The 17,136-nt window shown below is 37.5% G+C and overlaps 1 protein-coding gene across 5 annotated transcripts in view; it reads right to left on the bottom strand.

The window, feature by feature from the left end:
• Positions 1-17,136, bottom strand: part of LOC149910843 (eukaryotic translation initiation factor 4 gamma 3-like) — a 73,774-nt gene that overhangs the window by 7,456 nt on the left and 49,182 nt on the right. For all 5 annotated transcript variants that reach the window (XM_090119729.1, XM_090119737.1, XM_090119748.1 and 2 more), the window contains 14 exons: positions 16,246-16,623; positions 15,794-16,075; positions 14,760-14,890; positions 14,289-14,445; positions 13,680-13,840; positions 13,127-13,330; positions 12,409-12,549; positions 11,486-11,570; positions 5,476-5,828; positions 4,588-4,770; positions 3,447-3,600; positions 3,048-3,128; positions 2,449-2,719; positions 277-463 (listed from right to left, as the gene is read on the bottom strand). In XM_090119729.1, the coding sequence (XP_089975855.1) occupies positions 277-463; positions 2,449-2,719; positions 3,048-3,128; positions 3,447-3,600; positions 4,588-4,770; positions 5,476-5,828; positions 11,486-11,570; positions 12,409-12,549; positions 13,127-13,330; positions 13,680-13,840; positions 14,289-14,445; positions 14,760-14,890; positions 15,794-16,075; positions 16,246-16,623 (2,768 nt within the window). The remainder of the gene's footprint in view (positions 1-276; positions 464-2,448; positions 2,720-3,047; positions 3,129-3,446; positions 3,601-4,587; positions 4,771-5,475; positions 5,829-11,485; positions 11,571-12,408; positions 12,550-13,126; positions 13,331-13,679; positions 13,841-14,288; positions 14,446-14,759; positions 14,891-15,793; positions 16,076-16,245; positions 16,624-17,136) is intronic.

Raw genomic sequence — 17,136 nt, 5'->3', positions numbered from 1 at the left:
TTAGCTTTATTTTGGCTAAAAACTACAATTGTTTACTAACATTTAACGTGACCAAATTTAAATTACAACACCTAATAGTTTAGTACAATGTAATGTAATCTATAACTTTTGATTGCTAAACAAACATCTCATCATCAAATCACCAATATCAGCCATAATTTTGTCCGCCATCTTTTCATTCACGATGTTAATCAATTTATTTATTTATTTATTTATTATACTTTATTGCATTTAAAATACATAAATACTTCGACAGTTATAATATAATATGCTGACCTTCTTCTCAATGAGCGGCGCGAGGAACTTGGCGAGGTAGTCGTACAGCATCGGAACGTCGATGTACAGGTCGGGCGCCGCGTCGAATATGTCCGCCAGCCCGGCCAGCAGGAGCTCCGCGGAGATCGTGCCCGTGCTCGCCACGTGCACTATCGACTTCGACAGCTGCGTGATCTCCTTCGCGTTCCTGGTTCAATGTTATAGTGAGTGAGGTGTGCGGTAACATCCAAAGTTTGTTACTTGTTAGCCATGTTGCTAACAAGTAACAAACTATTGTGTTATTGACTTTTAGTGATTGTAAAAATATTCATTGAAATACCTAATTATGTCTTGTATGATTGTTATTCATACAATACTTAGGATGTCATTGTGTATTATTATTAGTTTTTACAATATATACCTTTTATATAAACAAAAAATGTCAAAACCCTATTTTATATTTGAACAATCAATCAAATATTACATATAAATCTATTTAAACTAGTACAGGTAAATTAGCTTGGAGAAATTTTTGCGTTTGTAGTAGTGTATGGTCAGCAAATAAAATAAAACAACATTTTATTTTTAGTTTTTATTTTATACAGGGTTACTTGTAAAACACCAGCAACCTCGCAGGACAAGATAGCTAACATCATAAATAACAACATTTGTTCTACGACTTTTGGCATAACGCAATAAATTATTTTTAAATGATTTTTTAAACTTTTATTGTACTCTCCTTACATTTGTAAGTCTATGTTCTATTAATTATCGGATGGACGACGCGACGCCCCCTTCCCCCTCTCGTTCGCTTTTTGTTTACGTAATTTTTGGGAGGCGTAGAGTTTATAATATTCAGACGGAAAATTAAATGAATATTTATTTTTGTATGAAAATAAAATCTAACAAATTATCAAAAGTCGAAATGTTGTTACTTATGATGTTAGCTATCTTGTCCTGCGAGGTTGCCGGTGTTTTACAAGTAACCCTGTATATATAAGGGATTTTAAATTAAACTATATGTGTTTCTCCTCTGAAAAAGATGAGACTTTATTTTAATATTTGCACATTTAACATACATATAACTTTTACATTAACAATGTTACTAAAATGAAAAATTTACTAACCTGAAAAAGAAACGACATTTAAAGTTTAATTCTTTAGTTTGAGAAGTCAAAGGCTTGCCTCGACCATGTTTTAACACTGGAGCCATATTGAATTAACAATATAAAGTTACAACACTTACACACAAATTAAACACTAGTTATGGCCCTGCCTTCATACAAAACTGCTGAATACGCCGTTCGCACGGGAATAGAATGTGGATGCGATTTCCCTTATAGCATCCAAGCTTACGTCTTTATAATTATTAAACTGTATAAATTCATTCTTTAACTCCGGTCTGCATCGTGCAGACATGGGTGTAAAAGTCTCATTTTAGCTATTAAATGTAGTTTTTAAGTACATCTGAGTTTTCATTTGGGGCCTCCGGCTGCGGGACATGTAATTCACTTCAACAAATATTATAACAATAATAACAAATAATAACAACAATCAACAAATACAAAATTTATCAATTAAACTACGTACATAATAATTATAATTTTTGAATGAAATGTGCTTTATGTTCTAACGCTACCAAACGACTGCACGTGGCACCTGCGGACAGCGTAAACTGGTTTATTCTGGTTTTGTGCGTGTTTCCACTTTCCACTATCAAGTGACGATTTATTTATTTGTTTTGTTTCGTAATTATTATGGTCAAATATTAATTATGAAACAAATTATTATGGACACGATATTTTATTGTTTCACGGTAGTCGCCTTGTCGTTTGCTCAAGGACGTAAAATTGAATGATATAATTTTTTTTTATAAAGTCAAAACCATTTTCTTTCAAATAAAAACTTGTTTTTATTGAAAACAAAAGTGTTGCTAGGAATAAGTATAAAGTTAAATAGTAATGTTAGGATATCGAAACATTTTTGTATAGGCCAGAACGATATAGTGGAAACGCGCTCTAAGATCTGAGTAATATACACACCACTACATATGCAAAAATTTCTCCAAGCTAATTTACCTGTAGACTACACAAAATTATACATGTACGTATTGCATTTAAATATCTGTATAGTTATTTTACAAAATGTACAATAAACCAATAGAAACTGTTCAATATACACAATAACACTCACTTTTCGAGCGCCACCTCGATCATCTCAGTGATGATAGCCGCGTGGTGCTGCGGCGGCATCAGCTTGATCTCCTCGACCATCTCGTCGTCGTCGGGGTTCATGAGGCACAGGTCGACCATCTGCTTGACGCGCTTGCGCACGGCGTCCGTCAGCGGCTCCTGCGCGACCGGCGCCGGCGCCGGCGCGGGCTCCGGCGGCGGCGCGGCGGCCGGCGCGCGGGAGCCCGAGCTCGAGCGCCCGCCGCCCGACGACCCGGACCGCCCGCCCGCGTCTGCACACACCACACGCTCAGTACACAACGCTCGACACACACACTATATAATAATATCGGTCGGCAGAAATGCGTCAACAAAACATCGCATGCAGAGCCAGGAACCAAAAACGAAAAGAGATAGGGAAGAGGAAGCGAATCAAAACAGTCAATGTAGCTATAAATACAAACTTGTTAATAGATAAAATCACTCACTCTCCAGGCCGGCTGAGCGACAGAAATGGTTCGTTTAATAAGTGAACAATTATGCATTTATTTCGTGTTTTGTAGTATGTTGCCCAATGATGAAATCCATGTTAGTGCGTTGCAAACGAAAACCAATACTTACTGAAGTCACCGCGCGAATTGAACGAGGCCATCTCGATCGATTTCGAGTGTTGATATCCAGCCGGCGACAAATCTTTGTTTGCTGCAAACACATTGATATATTGAAACTCGCTCCCAACCACATACATAGAGTTGAGCGTGTATAATATATCTTTAAAAGATCTATGAAATCCGAGATATTTATCTCAGCTCACTACTGTTTGCTTAAGTCAATGAGTTTGCAGATATAAATTAAAACAAAAACATTCGATACTCGTCAAATCTTTCAATGCATAGTAAAAATAACAAAACATTGCTGAAAAATAGTGTTATATTGATTTTAAATAAGTAAAAAAAAAACCATGCAGTGATCATAATTGACGAATAAATGAAAAACACTCCACGAAAGACAAGCGCTCACCTCTGACGGAGGTGGGATCGGTCTGCATGACCTCCAGAATGCTGTACTTGTTCTTGTTCAGACTGATGCTCGAGTTGCTGGCCGACGTGTTCTTCGCGCCGGAGCCCTGGTTCCACGCGGTGGTCGGTGGCCCCAGCCTCGTGGTGTTCAGGTTCTGCCACGGATAAACATTATTTACATCTATTATATCCTATAGATGTTAATATCCGGGGAACCACTGGGTAAAACTGGCTAATGATAGGCAGAAATGGAAAATTTTGGAGGAGGCTTTCACCACACAAAGCGGTCCTTACAATATAGAATAATAAGATAAATACTAACATAGAATAACAATACACATAATTATATTAGTTTTTAAGATTTTATTATATAATGTATTTAGTATTAAGTTAAAGTGTAAATTTTTGTAAAAGTAAGGAAATAAAAGCTAATATATTATTATTATTGTATATTATGGAATAGTGTGCCAATTTCGTTTAATTCGAAAACTCGAATGATTATGGGTGGCGTGTCCCTCTAATGGGATAATGTTCCTAATTTGTCACAGGATCCATTATAGAATAAGTGAAGTTGCACCATTGAAACATTGGTGTCAAGTGGTAGATAACAGTTTAAAAATAGTGAATGTGTAGTTTATACACAACTCCTTCTAATTACATTCAGTTGTCCTAAATAAATTAATATTTAATAATAGTTGATGTATTTCAGGATCATAGTCATTTTTGACTGTTTACAAATATTTCAAAGTAAATTTGTCTATTTGTCAGTCTTCAAAGGAGCTGGTAGATCGTCTGCTTGTAATCGCTACCATATCATTAACATTTTCAGACCTTACGAATCTACAAATAAAGGAATATTTCCACGTGAGCAATAAAGGAATGAACAGGGAAGATTATTTTTATGTTAACAGTAGTTAAACGAGGAGACTCGTCACCTGGTGTTAGAGCTAGCGCGCACGAGCAACTTGGTCTCCGCAACTATTTTGTCTCTCCCATCAATTGTATGGGGAGTTGCGTCGCAACGTGCGCGCACTTTCATACTAGCCCATGGGTGGAGAGACAAAATAAACGCGGAGACAAAATAGTTGCGGAGACAAAGTTGCTCGTGCACGCTAGCTCTTAGTGATCTCTGTGTGGCATACCTTCTGCGAGGTGATCTTGAGCTTGTTGGTGTCTACGGTGAAGTTGGCGCGCGGCGTGGGCTTCCAGGGCGACTCGTTGAAGTTGTTCCCTCCCTGTCCCCGCCGCCCCTCACCCCGCTTGCGACCGCCGCCCTCCTCGCGCCGGAACCCCCCGCCGCCGCCCATCGGCGACGAGTTCATCAGCTGCACGAAACAAACTCCTTTATATCCTAGTTTCTACTAGACTAGATTACCGCCCACCTTTTTAATCCATCAGGCCCCGGAATCACAGACACAATAGAAAATCTATTTTAAATATATTTCTTTAATTGATAATGTAATTTAAATTTGCATAGTACAATACTATATGACTAAGACTAATGTGGAAGGCGTCGGTCGTCTCTAGCACAGGTTTATACCTAGTTGAGGCGATCGTCGTGTTTAATTTATGTCAATGTATTATTACTCAATAAATGATTTTTATTTATTTTTTATTGTTTCGCGGCCGGATCTGGCCGTTCGGGGCTCAAGGGGTTAAACAAAAACCCGCATTGTTCCCGTAGCAGTGTCTTATTCTGGGTATTCAGCTACCTACATACCAAATTTCATTGTAGTCCAGTCCAAGTTTCTCCATCCTCACAAATATTAGTAGGACTAAATTACTTTTATAACCTACAAGTTATTGTTACCGTGTCGCCGGGCATGTGTGGATGCACCATTAGAAAACTTAACAAATATCATATATCATATAATGTAACCCTCCACAAGAACCACTGTGTCTATTAGAAAAACCTCATCAAAATCCTCCCTCATCATTAAGTAGTTTTAAAGATTTAAAAACCCACTACAGTAAAGTACACATATTACAAACGTATCAAATTTAGGTAAAATATCAAATTTAAAACACACCTCAATATGGCGTTGCTGCTGCTCAGCCTCCTTCTGTATCTGGTCCATCATCTTGGGCTGCGAGTCGATCACGTTCTTGGCGACCCACTTCCTCCTGCGCAGCTCGATCACGTCCTGTATCATGAAGCGCACTCGGCTGCTGATCCTGTTCGCCTTCCTGTCCGCGACGATGTCCTGCATCATCTTGAAGATCTGCTCCAGCTGCTCCTTGACTTCGCTCTCGACCTGCTGCCCGATGGTGGTCAGCAGCTTGCAGAGGCACTCAAGCTTTTCCTCCTCGAGGTTCTCGATCAGGTGGTTCATGCAGAACACCATGATCTTCGCGGTCAACATCTTCAGCTTGTACAGCTCGCCTGCAACAAACAACTATGTTGTAGCTATGTTCTTTATAGGTCATTTCGCCAACACATTAACCCATTGAGCCCCGAACGGCCCGATCGGTCCACGACACAATAGATTTTCTATTGTGTCTGTGATACCGGAGCCTGAGTTATTAAATGGCAATTATATAGTTACAATTTGACGTCAAGTCGCGAGCGTAACAATTAATGGCGTAAAATGAACATGTGTAATGAAATAAATTGTGTTAACGTAAGTAATTACTCCAATTTCGTTAAAGTTGAAAACCGATGCATTTTATATGCGTCTGTTTTTAACCAATGTTCACAATTCGGTTATTTCGCATATGCTTATGGACGGCGTTCGTAGAATCCTGAAATCGGTTTACTCCGGCCCAGATGGCCGCTCGCACGCAAAAAACGTGAGGTCGTCAAGTTCAAGGTCATCGCGATACTTGTTTATTTCGCTCCGCCGGGACCGATTCGACAATACATTTATCAATAAAAGAAACAAAAATACATTCAAAAGACGCACGTTAACATAACAATAAACCATTCGTTCGCAAGAAAATTCGCATTACAATATTTATATATTTAAAATTATGTACGTGTCAAATATCGTGTCGAGTGCAACTCAATTCTTTGATGCAAATTTTCCATTCATACAGTGCAACTTAAAAGAAATCGTGTAAGCATATAAGAAACTATACATAGCAATAATCTCGTTGCCCCATGTGATAATAAACAGAGGAGATTAATATACTGTTATGTAAGCTATGACGTCATTATTAGGAGTGCTAATAAATTATGAGCTGTCACCGTCTCACCTTCATGGCTCGTGTTTTACTACGCATTTTTACAATCTTTAACTCGGAAGACAAAGAGGATAGAATTTACGTTCATATTTAAATAACCAAATTCTATAATCAATGCATTATATTAATACAATATTGGATATCTATAATCTCTTTATCTTTATCGTTGATAAGGTAAAAAGATTGATGTTTCTCAATTTCCATTTGAAATGTATGAAAGTAAAAATGTCGTTGTAACTTGATATTTACGTTATGTATCAATTTACCATTCAAGGTTGTTGCAACGGCTTGCCACCACTCGCCCAAGCTTCAGTGCAACCTACTTTCTATCAATAACTTTATTCATTTTTCATAGAACTGATACTAGGCCAATTGACTTAATAACTTCAAGTGTCTATTATAAAAAATGGTGTATAGTTTGATTTTAATTTATTGTAATTATTTTAAGTGGAAATAGATTAGTCCGTTTTCTTATGGGCATGCTTGTATGGAAAGGTATACATTTTTGAGTAAAGCAATGAAATTTGGTTCGAATGTTGTACTTGTCCACCTAAGCCCAAATCGCCTGGTAGCCAGTGTCTACTCCCCGGCAGAAGGGAGGGAGGGGGGGTTATAGAACAGAGCGCCCGGCGCTCGGAAAAAAAATTCTGGCGGATTCATTTGGCCCTTTGAGTCGAGTTTGGTGTCGTTATCAGGTAACTAGATGATGCCCAATTCACTCCCCATACCAGTTTTTTAGGGTTCCGTAGCAAAATATGTCACAATCTTTAAAATAATAAACTTTTGGCAGTGGCAAAATCCAAACAAACCAGTATATTTTTATATTTTTGTATGAAACTTGGTTTATAAAAAAATACTGTCTGAAAGGCCATTTCATGCAGATTATAAAAACATTAACATGTAACATATATCTTACCATTTTCAATGTGAAATAAATTATAGAAAGTACAGGAACGTTCGTCAGCGCAGCGTAGGGGACGGCTAATAGACCCGAAAAATAAGCAATAACATAAAACAAAAACCAGTCAAGTGCGAGTCTGACTCGCACATCGAGTGTTTCGTACTTATTTGTCCTATACCATGTTATCTTGTCTGGTAGGACCTGGTTAACTGATACACACACACTTTCTTCTTTATAATATTAGTGTGATTTTTAATCATCTTTAAATTATAAATGAAGTCAGGTAACATTGTTAAAAATAAAGATATATAATAATAGAACGTTTTTGTATTAATAATAATGACAACCACCACCACAATTACATAATTCGGTACATTTGAGCTGGCGTATAAAACACTTCAATCTGGAATTGCAAGATTTCACGCACCGACATCTTATCAATTCAAAGCTTCTCTTTTATTTTTATTTCAGATGGGCAAGGAATATTTTAATTTTTTTAGGTCCCTAAATATATACAGCCTGTAAAACTGCCCTTAAGGTGTGTTGTTTAAGGGCAGCTTCTGTGGGAGGCAAATTTTCGATTTGCCTGTCCGTTTTTGTTAAAAATTTGTTTGCGACCCTCATTTACTGTCACAGCGGGGTAAAATGTGAAAAACAAACATGTACTTATAATAATTATAAAAAAAATATAAGTTCTGGATAAGAGTATCCTTAAAATATCGTGACCGTCCTTACCTATCATGCATTGTAATCACAAACTTTTCAATTTCAGTGTCTGCATATTTGCAGTGGCAAATATGCACTTTACAGTGGTAAAGTGCTTCAAATCCTCGTGTGACATTCGGATATGCCTTCTATACCTTAAATGCAGGTGTACCTATAGTTCTTTTAGAGTTTAGACCTTCTAGCTTTGGAACACACGATATAGTAGTAGTAGCCAAAATAATGTTAAGAACAGTCGACAGATATGGCTAGTACAGAATATCATGTATTCCAAGCTAGAAGGTCTAAAAGAACTATAGGTACACCTGCATTTGAGGTATGGAAGGCATATCCGAATGTCACACGAGGATTTGAAGCACTTTACAGTGGCAAATATGCAGACAGTGAAATTGAAAAGTTTGTGATTACAATGCATGATAGGTAAGGACGGTCACGATATTTTAAGGATACTCTTATCCAGAACTTATATTTTTTTTATAATTATTATAAGTACATGTTTGTTTTTCACATTTTACCCCGCTGTGACAGTAAATGAGGGTCGCAAACAAATTTTTAACAAAAACGGACAGGCAAATCGAAAATTTGCCTCCCACAGAAGCTGCCCTTAAACAACACACCTTAAGGGCAGTTTTACAGGCTGTATATATTTAGGGACCTAAAAAAATTAAAATATTCCTTGCCCATCTGAAATAAAAATAAAAGAGAAGCTTTGAATTGATAAGATGTCGGTGCGTGAAATCTTGCAATTCCAGATTGAAGTGTTTTATACGCCAGCTCAAATGTACCGAATTATGTAATTGTGGTGGTGGTTGTCATTATTATTAATACAAAAACGTTCTATTATTATATATCTTTATTTTTAACAATGTTACCTGACTTCATTTATAATTTAAAGATGATTAAAAATCACACTAATATTATAAAGAAGAAAGTGTGTGTGTATCAGTTAACCAGGTCCTACCAGACAAGATAACATGGTATAGGACAAATAAGTACGAAACACTCGATGTGCGAGTCAGACTCGCACTTGACTGGTTTTTGTTTTATGTTATTGCTTATTTTTCGGGTCTATTAGCCGTCCCCTACGCTGCGCTGACGAACGTTCCTGTACTTTCTATAATTTATTTCACATTGAAAATGGTAAGATATATGTTACATGTTAATGTTTTTATAATCTGCATGAAATGGCCTTTCAGACAGTATTTTTTTATAAACCAAGTTTCATACAAAAATATAAAAATATACTGGTTTGTTTGGATTTTGCCACTGCCAAAAGTTTATTATTTTAAAGATTGTGACATATTTTGCTACGGAACCCTAAAAAACTGGTATGGGGAATGAATCGGGCATCATCTAGTTACCTGATAACGACACCAAACTCGACTCAAAGGGCCAAATGAATCCGCCAGAATTTTTTTTCCGAGCGCCGGGCGCTCTGTTCTATAACCCCCCCTCCCTCCCTTCTGCCGGGGAGTAGACACTGGCTACCAGGCGATTTTGGCTTAGGTGGACGAGTACAACATTCGAACCAAATTTCATTGCTTTACTCAAAAATGTATACCTTTTCCCATAAGAAAACGGACTAGATATGAAAACTTTTACGTGAATATTACTTAAGCAAAAAATAACACATTCTAATGCAAATAAATTGCCAAAAAAACAATTAAGAAAAGGCTAGAAAAGGCAACAAATAAAAGTTCGCAAATGCAGCCAAACTAAAAAAATAGCAAACATAGCCAATATAATTTTCCGCAGAGCATGTTTTTATTTTGCACATATTAAAATACCAATCATCCAATATAATTTCGCAGTATATTTGAATACATTTTTGATCACCCATTAAATTGGTGCGTATGAGGCACAAAACCAAAGGTGCAAAGTGAGAAATTAACATAGCGCAGTACGAAAGTTTTGCTACTGGGTCAATTATCGCCACTTTCATCTGAGTGACTTGATTTTGTACAAGTTTAGATATTTTTCATTGACGACTCCACATTTATTAATTCATTAGAAATTTATCCTAATACATTCTGTTTCAAATCAATTTATTCATTTAATTTTAAACAGTGAAGTTGTTTAAAAATCTCCAAATTATGTCTGTTAGTCACATGATCATATCAACACTACAAAATGGGTTTATAAAATCGCTAGCAAACAAGTCATTGTATAAATAAATATAAAACACGAATCGGATTACTTATAGATGTTCAAAGTCAAAATCAGATGAAAATTACACAGCCAATGTTCTAAAAATATAGGAAACTAGAGGTCCGCCCCGGCTTCGCCCATGGTACATATTTCGCAATATAAGGTAGCCTATGTCCTTTGTCGGGTATCAAAATATATATGTCACGGCTTAAAGGTAGGTGAGAACATAAACTTAAGATTAGCCGGCTAAACTTAGGTTTATTTTCGACGAGGTGTTAATGTTAGTTTGTTCTATCTTTAGCCGGCTAAACTTAAGTGTAACCGCAGGCCCGTGGCTAAAAATGTCGGGGTGGGTAGATTTGGTTAGCGCCGGGCCGGTGGAGGGCTTGAGGGGCCCGCACAGTGCCAGAAAACACTCGCCCTGTTCCTTACATGTATTATAGTAACCAAATCTACCCACCCCGACTCAGGGCAGAAAGCTGGTGGCTAGGTTAGGTTAGGTTAGAACTCTTAAGACCCGCACGAGCCGAGCGAGCGCAGCGAGCGTGCTGCGGCAGCAGCCGGCGAAGTGCCAGAAAACACTCGCCCTGTTCCTTACATGTATTATAGTAACCAAATCTACCCACCCCGACTCAGGGCAGAAAGCTGGTGGCTAGGTTAGGTTAGGTTAGAACTCTTAAGACCCGCACGAGCCGAGCGAGCGCAGCGAGCGTGCTGCGGCAGCAGCCGGCGAAGTGCCAGAAAACACTCGCCCTGTTCCTTACATGTATTATAGTAACCAAATCTACCCACCCCGACATTTTTAGCCACGGGCCTGCGGTTACACTTAAGTTTAGCCGGCTAAAGATAGAACAAACTAACATTAACACCTCGTCGAAAATAAACCTAAGTTTAGCCGGCTAATCTTAAGTTTATGTTCTCACCTACCTTTAGCCGTAACATATACATACCAAATTCCATGCAAATTGGTTCAGTAGTTTAAGCGTGATTGAGTAACAGACAGACAGACAGAGTTACTTTCGCATTTATAATATTAGTATGGGTGTGTATGATTACCAAAACAATATTATTAACAGTATGCTTACCGATAAATCTAACGTTGCCAACGGAACGCATGCGCACGCGCCGGTTTATCTCCTCAAGCTGGGCGGCTAGCTCCTTCTTCTTGGCCTGCATTATTCAAAACAATTAATTAATTGCACATAATGTCTCTCTAAAATATAACATTAATGCCATTCAACATATAGTTGGAGGTTAGTAGATTTCCGTCCGCGGCTTACACCGCTTTGTCTAAAACCTAATAAATTTTATACTAAAAACTCTCTTGAATCTTAAAAAAAACTGCATCAAAACCCGTTGTGTTGTTATAATATCTACACATACAGACATTAGGACAGACGTGGATAGCGACTTAGCTTTATACTATGTAGTAATCCTATCTTCATAAATAATATTCTAGTTTTTTTTTCTTTTTATAGATAGGGAAGTGGTTGACCACAATCTCGCCTCATATAGGATGATGTGGTCTAAGATGGTATAGTTTAAACAAGTGATAACTGCGTTAAAAACAACCGACTTCAAACTTGCACTTGCAACATTTACAAATACAGACAAAAATGCTCATAAAATAAAAACTACTGGGCCAATCCGAATAAAATTTTTATGGGACCAATTCGACACCATCCCGCATCGAACAAAAAAAGAATCACGTAAATCGGTACAGAAACATCGGAGTAATCGGTGTACATACATAAAAAAAATGTATGCGTGTACTAGAGTACACACGTAAGAAGTGAAACTTCTTTATGACCTTAAAAATGTCACGAGTATGGCGTAACGCAAAAATGTCACGCGTACGGCATAACGCAAAAAAGTCACGCGTACGGCGTAACGCAAAAATGTTACACTAAATTTTTGTCACACCCCCATAAAGAAGTTTCATTTAAAAAAAAAACATACCGGCCGAATTGATCTCCTTTTTTTTGAAGTCGGTTAATGAAATACTTACGGAGTCAGTGCACTCGGCGATCTCCTTCTGCAGCTTCATGACGTTCTCGTCAGCCTTCGCCGTGATGAACTGGTTCTGACACCTGCTGATGATCAGGGCGCGGAAGTTCACGCATTGATCCGGTGAGTTCGCGGCCGGCACCTGAACAAACACATGACAATTAATCTTACAAGTTTTAGAAGAAATAAAATGAAGTATATATTTTTAAGTGTTAAAATTTAAAGACTTATCTGCAAATTGTTTGTGTTGAACTTTTCTTATTTTCTCTGAATAGACAGAAATTTTCAAATTTTTCATCTTAGTTTCTTCAAAGTGAAGAAGATCACCATAATGAGCTGTATCTGCTTTAAGCATAGGTATTCTTTTTGCATCTATTTGTTACCTTGACAGTACAATAGTGTTAAAAAATTTGCCCATTACATACTATATCCTCCACCTAGTTGGGTTATATACGGCTGTAACACACCATATTGCACATGTAGTTAAGGTATATATCTTTAATATATGTATATAAATCTCGTGTCACAATATTTGTCCTCAATGGACTCCTAAACCACTTAACCGATTATAATAAAATTCGCACACCATGTGCAGTTCGATCCAACTTGAGAGATAGGATAGGTTTTATCCCGGAAATCCCCCGGGAAAGGGAACTATGCGGGGTTTTCTCTGAAAACGCGGGCGAAGCCGCGGGCGGAAAGCTAGTATATATTTATACCTTGAGCGTAGACAGCTTGTTGCACATGGCCGCGTACGCCTCCGAGAAGTTGGGCTCGTCGATCGCCTTCTCGAACACGAGATCGATGACGCCCTCGAGCCGCGTCTGCGTGTCGATCTCGAGCGACTTCACCTTGTCGAGCAGCGTGTCGAACTTCTGCGGCGTCAGCTTGTTCAGGATGCCGCGGAACTTCTTGTACAGCTCCTGTATCATACAAATAACGATTTCAATAGAGGCAATAGATAAGAGCGTGTGAGCAGGTGTCAAAAGTGTAACTTCTTTGGCAAGTTTCAATGATACCAAAATCGTCGCCTTACTCCATGACGTGACGTAATTGCCATGACGCGACCTAGTAATTTTACTCTCAACGCGCTGAAACAGTTCAAATCCGTTTACATATGAAATTGAATAATGGTGAATCTCTAAATGCACTCAAAAACTATTACTAATTAGTCAATGAGTAATCATGGTCGATAAGTGTGGTATACAAATTCCCTATTATTATTTATTTGAAAGATTTCATACAAATAAGTGGTATAGATACAAAACAAACCTGCGTCTTCAGCTCGTCCTTGCTGAGGTTCTCCTTCTTGAGCCTGGCCGGCTTCCAGGCGTCCTTGGTCTCGTTGAGCTTCACCTCCTCGCGCAACGAGATGAATATGTTCCGCCCGCCACTGGCGCTCGACGAAGAACTCAATTTCATGCTTCCTTTACCTGTATAGAGATGGCATTTTGTAGATGATCAGAAAATCTATATATATAAAACTCAAAGGTGTCTGATATAGTGATCTATCAACGCACAGCCCAAACCACTGAACGTATCGGTCTGAAATTTGGCATGCAGGTAGATGTTAGGACGTAGGCATTCGCTAAGAAAGGATTGGCCGGAATGGCGAGAAGGATGCGGGTTCGAGTCCCGCCTCGTGATCGAATTTTTTCTATTCTTTATAAATTTATAACAATTGTCTGATCAATTTACTCCAGGGTCACGGATATTTTCATACATTAAATATTAATCACTGTGTTTCCCTAACAGTATGGGAACTTTTAACTGTGGACACATTCAATGTAAAATAATTACTTATAATTATAAAACACTCTTGAGACTTTTCGCTACTATATAATTTTCCAGCAAATTAGTGACATTTAACTCATTACTCACCAGTAGGAACAGCATTTCTACCGTCCTTCTTGGTATCACGCGGGAGCGTGCTACGCATGTTGGGGCTGGTGTTTTTGAGGAAGTTGGGGAACAGGGAGTCGTTCACAGGTCTCGAGATCTGGTTGAACGACATCACGGAGTCCTGAAGCTGCATAGTCTGTAAACACTCGCATCGTCAAAACATACCCGAGGCGCCCAACTAAAAATCGATACACTCTACGAAATGAGCCTTTGTTGATAGAAATATCAAAATAGAAATATTATTGTATCTAGGAAAACATCGCCCACTCGTATCTTCGCTATTGGAATTACCGACCCGTAAAAGCAGAGAAATATTGTATTGAATTATTATACAACTAAAATGTACTATGTTTTTCAATTTATTATATCGAAGGACCTTCATCAGGTCATACTGTTATTGCAAGATAACAAACAAGAATGTAGTAGAATGTAAAAAATGTTTATGCATACCCTCAATATGTTGCAAGCTTCAAGCAGGGGCGCGTTGGGCTTATTTCGGCAGAGGGGATCATCTTTGATCTGCATCAGCAGTCTGATGTCGTAAGTCTTCTTGCCAGCGGGGTTCATTGGGGACCATTGATCTAAAATGTGAACGCTGTTTACGAGGCGTACCAAGGTGGCAAGTAATAACTTGCACAACAACATGAAATGACCACAGCACTCTAGAATGCGTCATGGGTTTTTTGGTTAAAGGCATAACCAAACTATATCACTTTGATTGCATTTGACATTGGTAGTAATTGTAACAATTAACAAAGAGAATATGTTAGCTACTCTGTATGTGAATTAAAAAAATCTGCTATGGTTTTAGTAAGGATATAATCTAGTGATAATTAATAATATACTTGTATACTAAATATTAAACTCCTAGCATATCATTGAAGAAAATAGGAGGTTCATACAATCTAATGTTTGAAGCCCTTATTGAAATTTGCATACATTATCATTTCTTTATGAATGCAAATGAAATCTAAAACTCATTAAGTATGATGTGAATAGTACTAAAAAAGATAACAGAATTTTTCCATAACTGACTAGTATTTAGAACCACGCAACAGTTCTATGAAATATTCCAACACACAGCTTCACAATTACATAAAATGAAATTGCATGTACTAATAAATATACCCAGTAGATAGGTATATTGGTGGTCTGGCAGACAGAAAAGCTTGAATGAGTTTGATACTTTCACTTATGACTAACACAATCTAATCCTACTTTTGCTGTGTCACAATTAACTGATATGATATTGTAAATCATTGGTCAAATGTAAGATTTCTTTGCAGGTCAGTGCAAGTATATTTTGTTGAATAAAATCACTCACTTCAACTACAAAGAAAATATAAAAGTTTAAATTGTAAGCCTAAGTATCATAAAGGACATGAGTATTATTATAGGTGTATTTATAATGGGCTCCACACACACCTGAAACACCTACTCAAAGTGAACTATGAGCAATGAGATATAATTAGCTGCGTACTCACCATCACTATACTTGTGTTTAGGAACGAAAGGAGCGGCAGCAGGAGCCTCCCCTTTGTCCGAGAGCTCCTCATCCTTCTCCACTTGCTCAGGCTCTACATTACTAACTCTGTCAGTCTCATCTTTACCATTTTCATATGTCTCTTCCTTAATGCTAGACTCGGTGCTAGCGTTTTTATTTTTCTTACTATTATTCTTTGTATTCTTTATTGACTTCTCATTTTTGTTCACATCTTTCATTGTTTCGGCTACTTCAGTCGTGTTTCCATTGGCAGTGTCGGGATCTTAAAATTTGATTGGAGATGAGGCAGTGGTTACATTTACTTGTTATGTTACAAATAGAAACAATATACAAAATTATTTTATTATATATTTTAAATGCAAGATAAATTATATTTAAATATGTATGTTAAAATACTTATCACATCAAATATAAATCAAAGAGGGAATGTACCTGGAGTTGTATTATTGAGATTAATATCTTTCATTTTAAATTCAGGATTGTTTCGAGCAGCACTAACTATACTCTGAGTGAGTTTGGCTTGAGCCTGACTGGCACTCTGCTCCTGTTCAGTGGGCGGCTCTGGCAGGGGTGATTGCTCTTTGGCAACCTTCTCGATACTCGACAACAGTTGGGTGGCAGTAGGAGTTTGGGATTCAGGGAATGTCTCACTATTTTCTACAACCTCCGCTTTCACGTCGGCTTCAGGCTCAGTCTCTAAAGTTGGAGTTTCTACAACTCCCTTTTGTTTAGTTTCAGTTACGTTAACTTGACTGTTTTGACTAGTTGGTGGGTTGATAGATTCTGGTGTACTATCAGCCGAACTAATCACTGAAAATTATATATTTGGTTAACAATACATTCAATTCTTTTGTTGTCTAGGATAAAATATGCATGCTCCCACTATGATGTGCATATAGATTGTTGCATACATAATCACAATAGTGAATCAAAAGTTAACAAAGAAGGCACATGTTTCAAGATATGATAACACTAGAGGTTAAACTTTTCATATTTGAGATTATAGTTAATGTTTTTCTGTAATGCAAAAAAAAATGAATTAACATAGATTAAAACACCATGTTGTGAAGAGTGAGTACATAATAATTATGTAAACAATCTTTTAAAATGAATTATATTCCATTTGGCCTTAATATTGATTGGCAAATCACAATGGAATACATATGATTGATCACTGATGAACTTTGTAAGCACAATGGACAGACTATTCAACACAAAATCGTTGTAGACTATGAAATGATTCTCAACGCCATAATTACGATAGAATTTGTTAAAATTATTGCATAAAGTCTCGAATATACTGTCGTAACTTCACCTAATCTC

The sequence above is a fragment of the Colias eurytheme genome, chromosome 1, assembly GCF_061535395.1.
Source record: "Colias eurytheme isolate Ceu_HAF_F1 chromosome 1, ilColEury1 Martin Lab GWU primary, whole genome shotgun sequence".
In the NCBI taxonomy this organism is placed as follows: domain Eukaryota; kingdom Metazoa; phylum Arthropoda; class Insecta; order Lepidoptera; family Pieridae; genus Colias; species Colias eurytheme.
The sequence above is the reverse complement of the archived record's forward strand: the minus strand, read 5'-3'. Positions and strand labels throughout refer to the sequence as shown.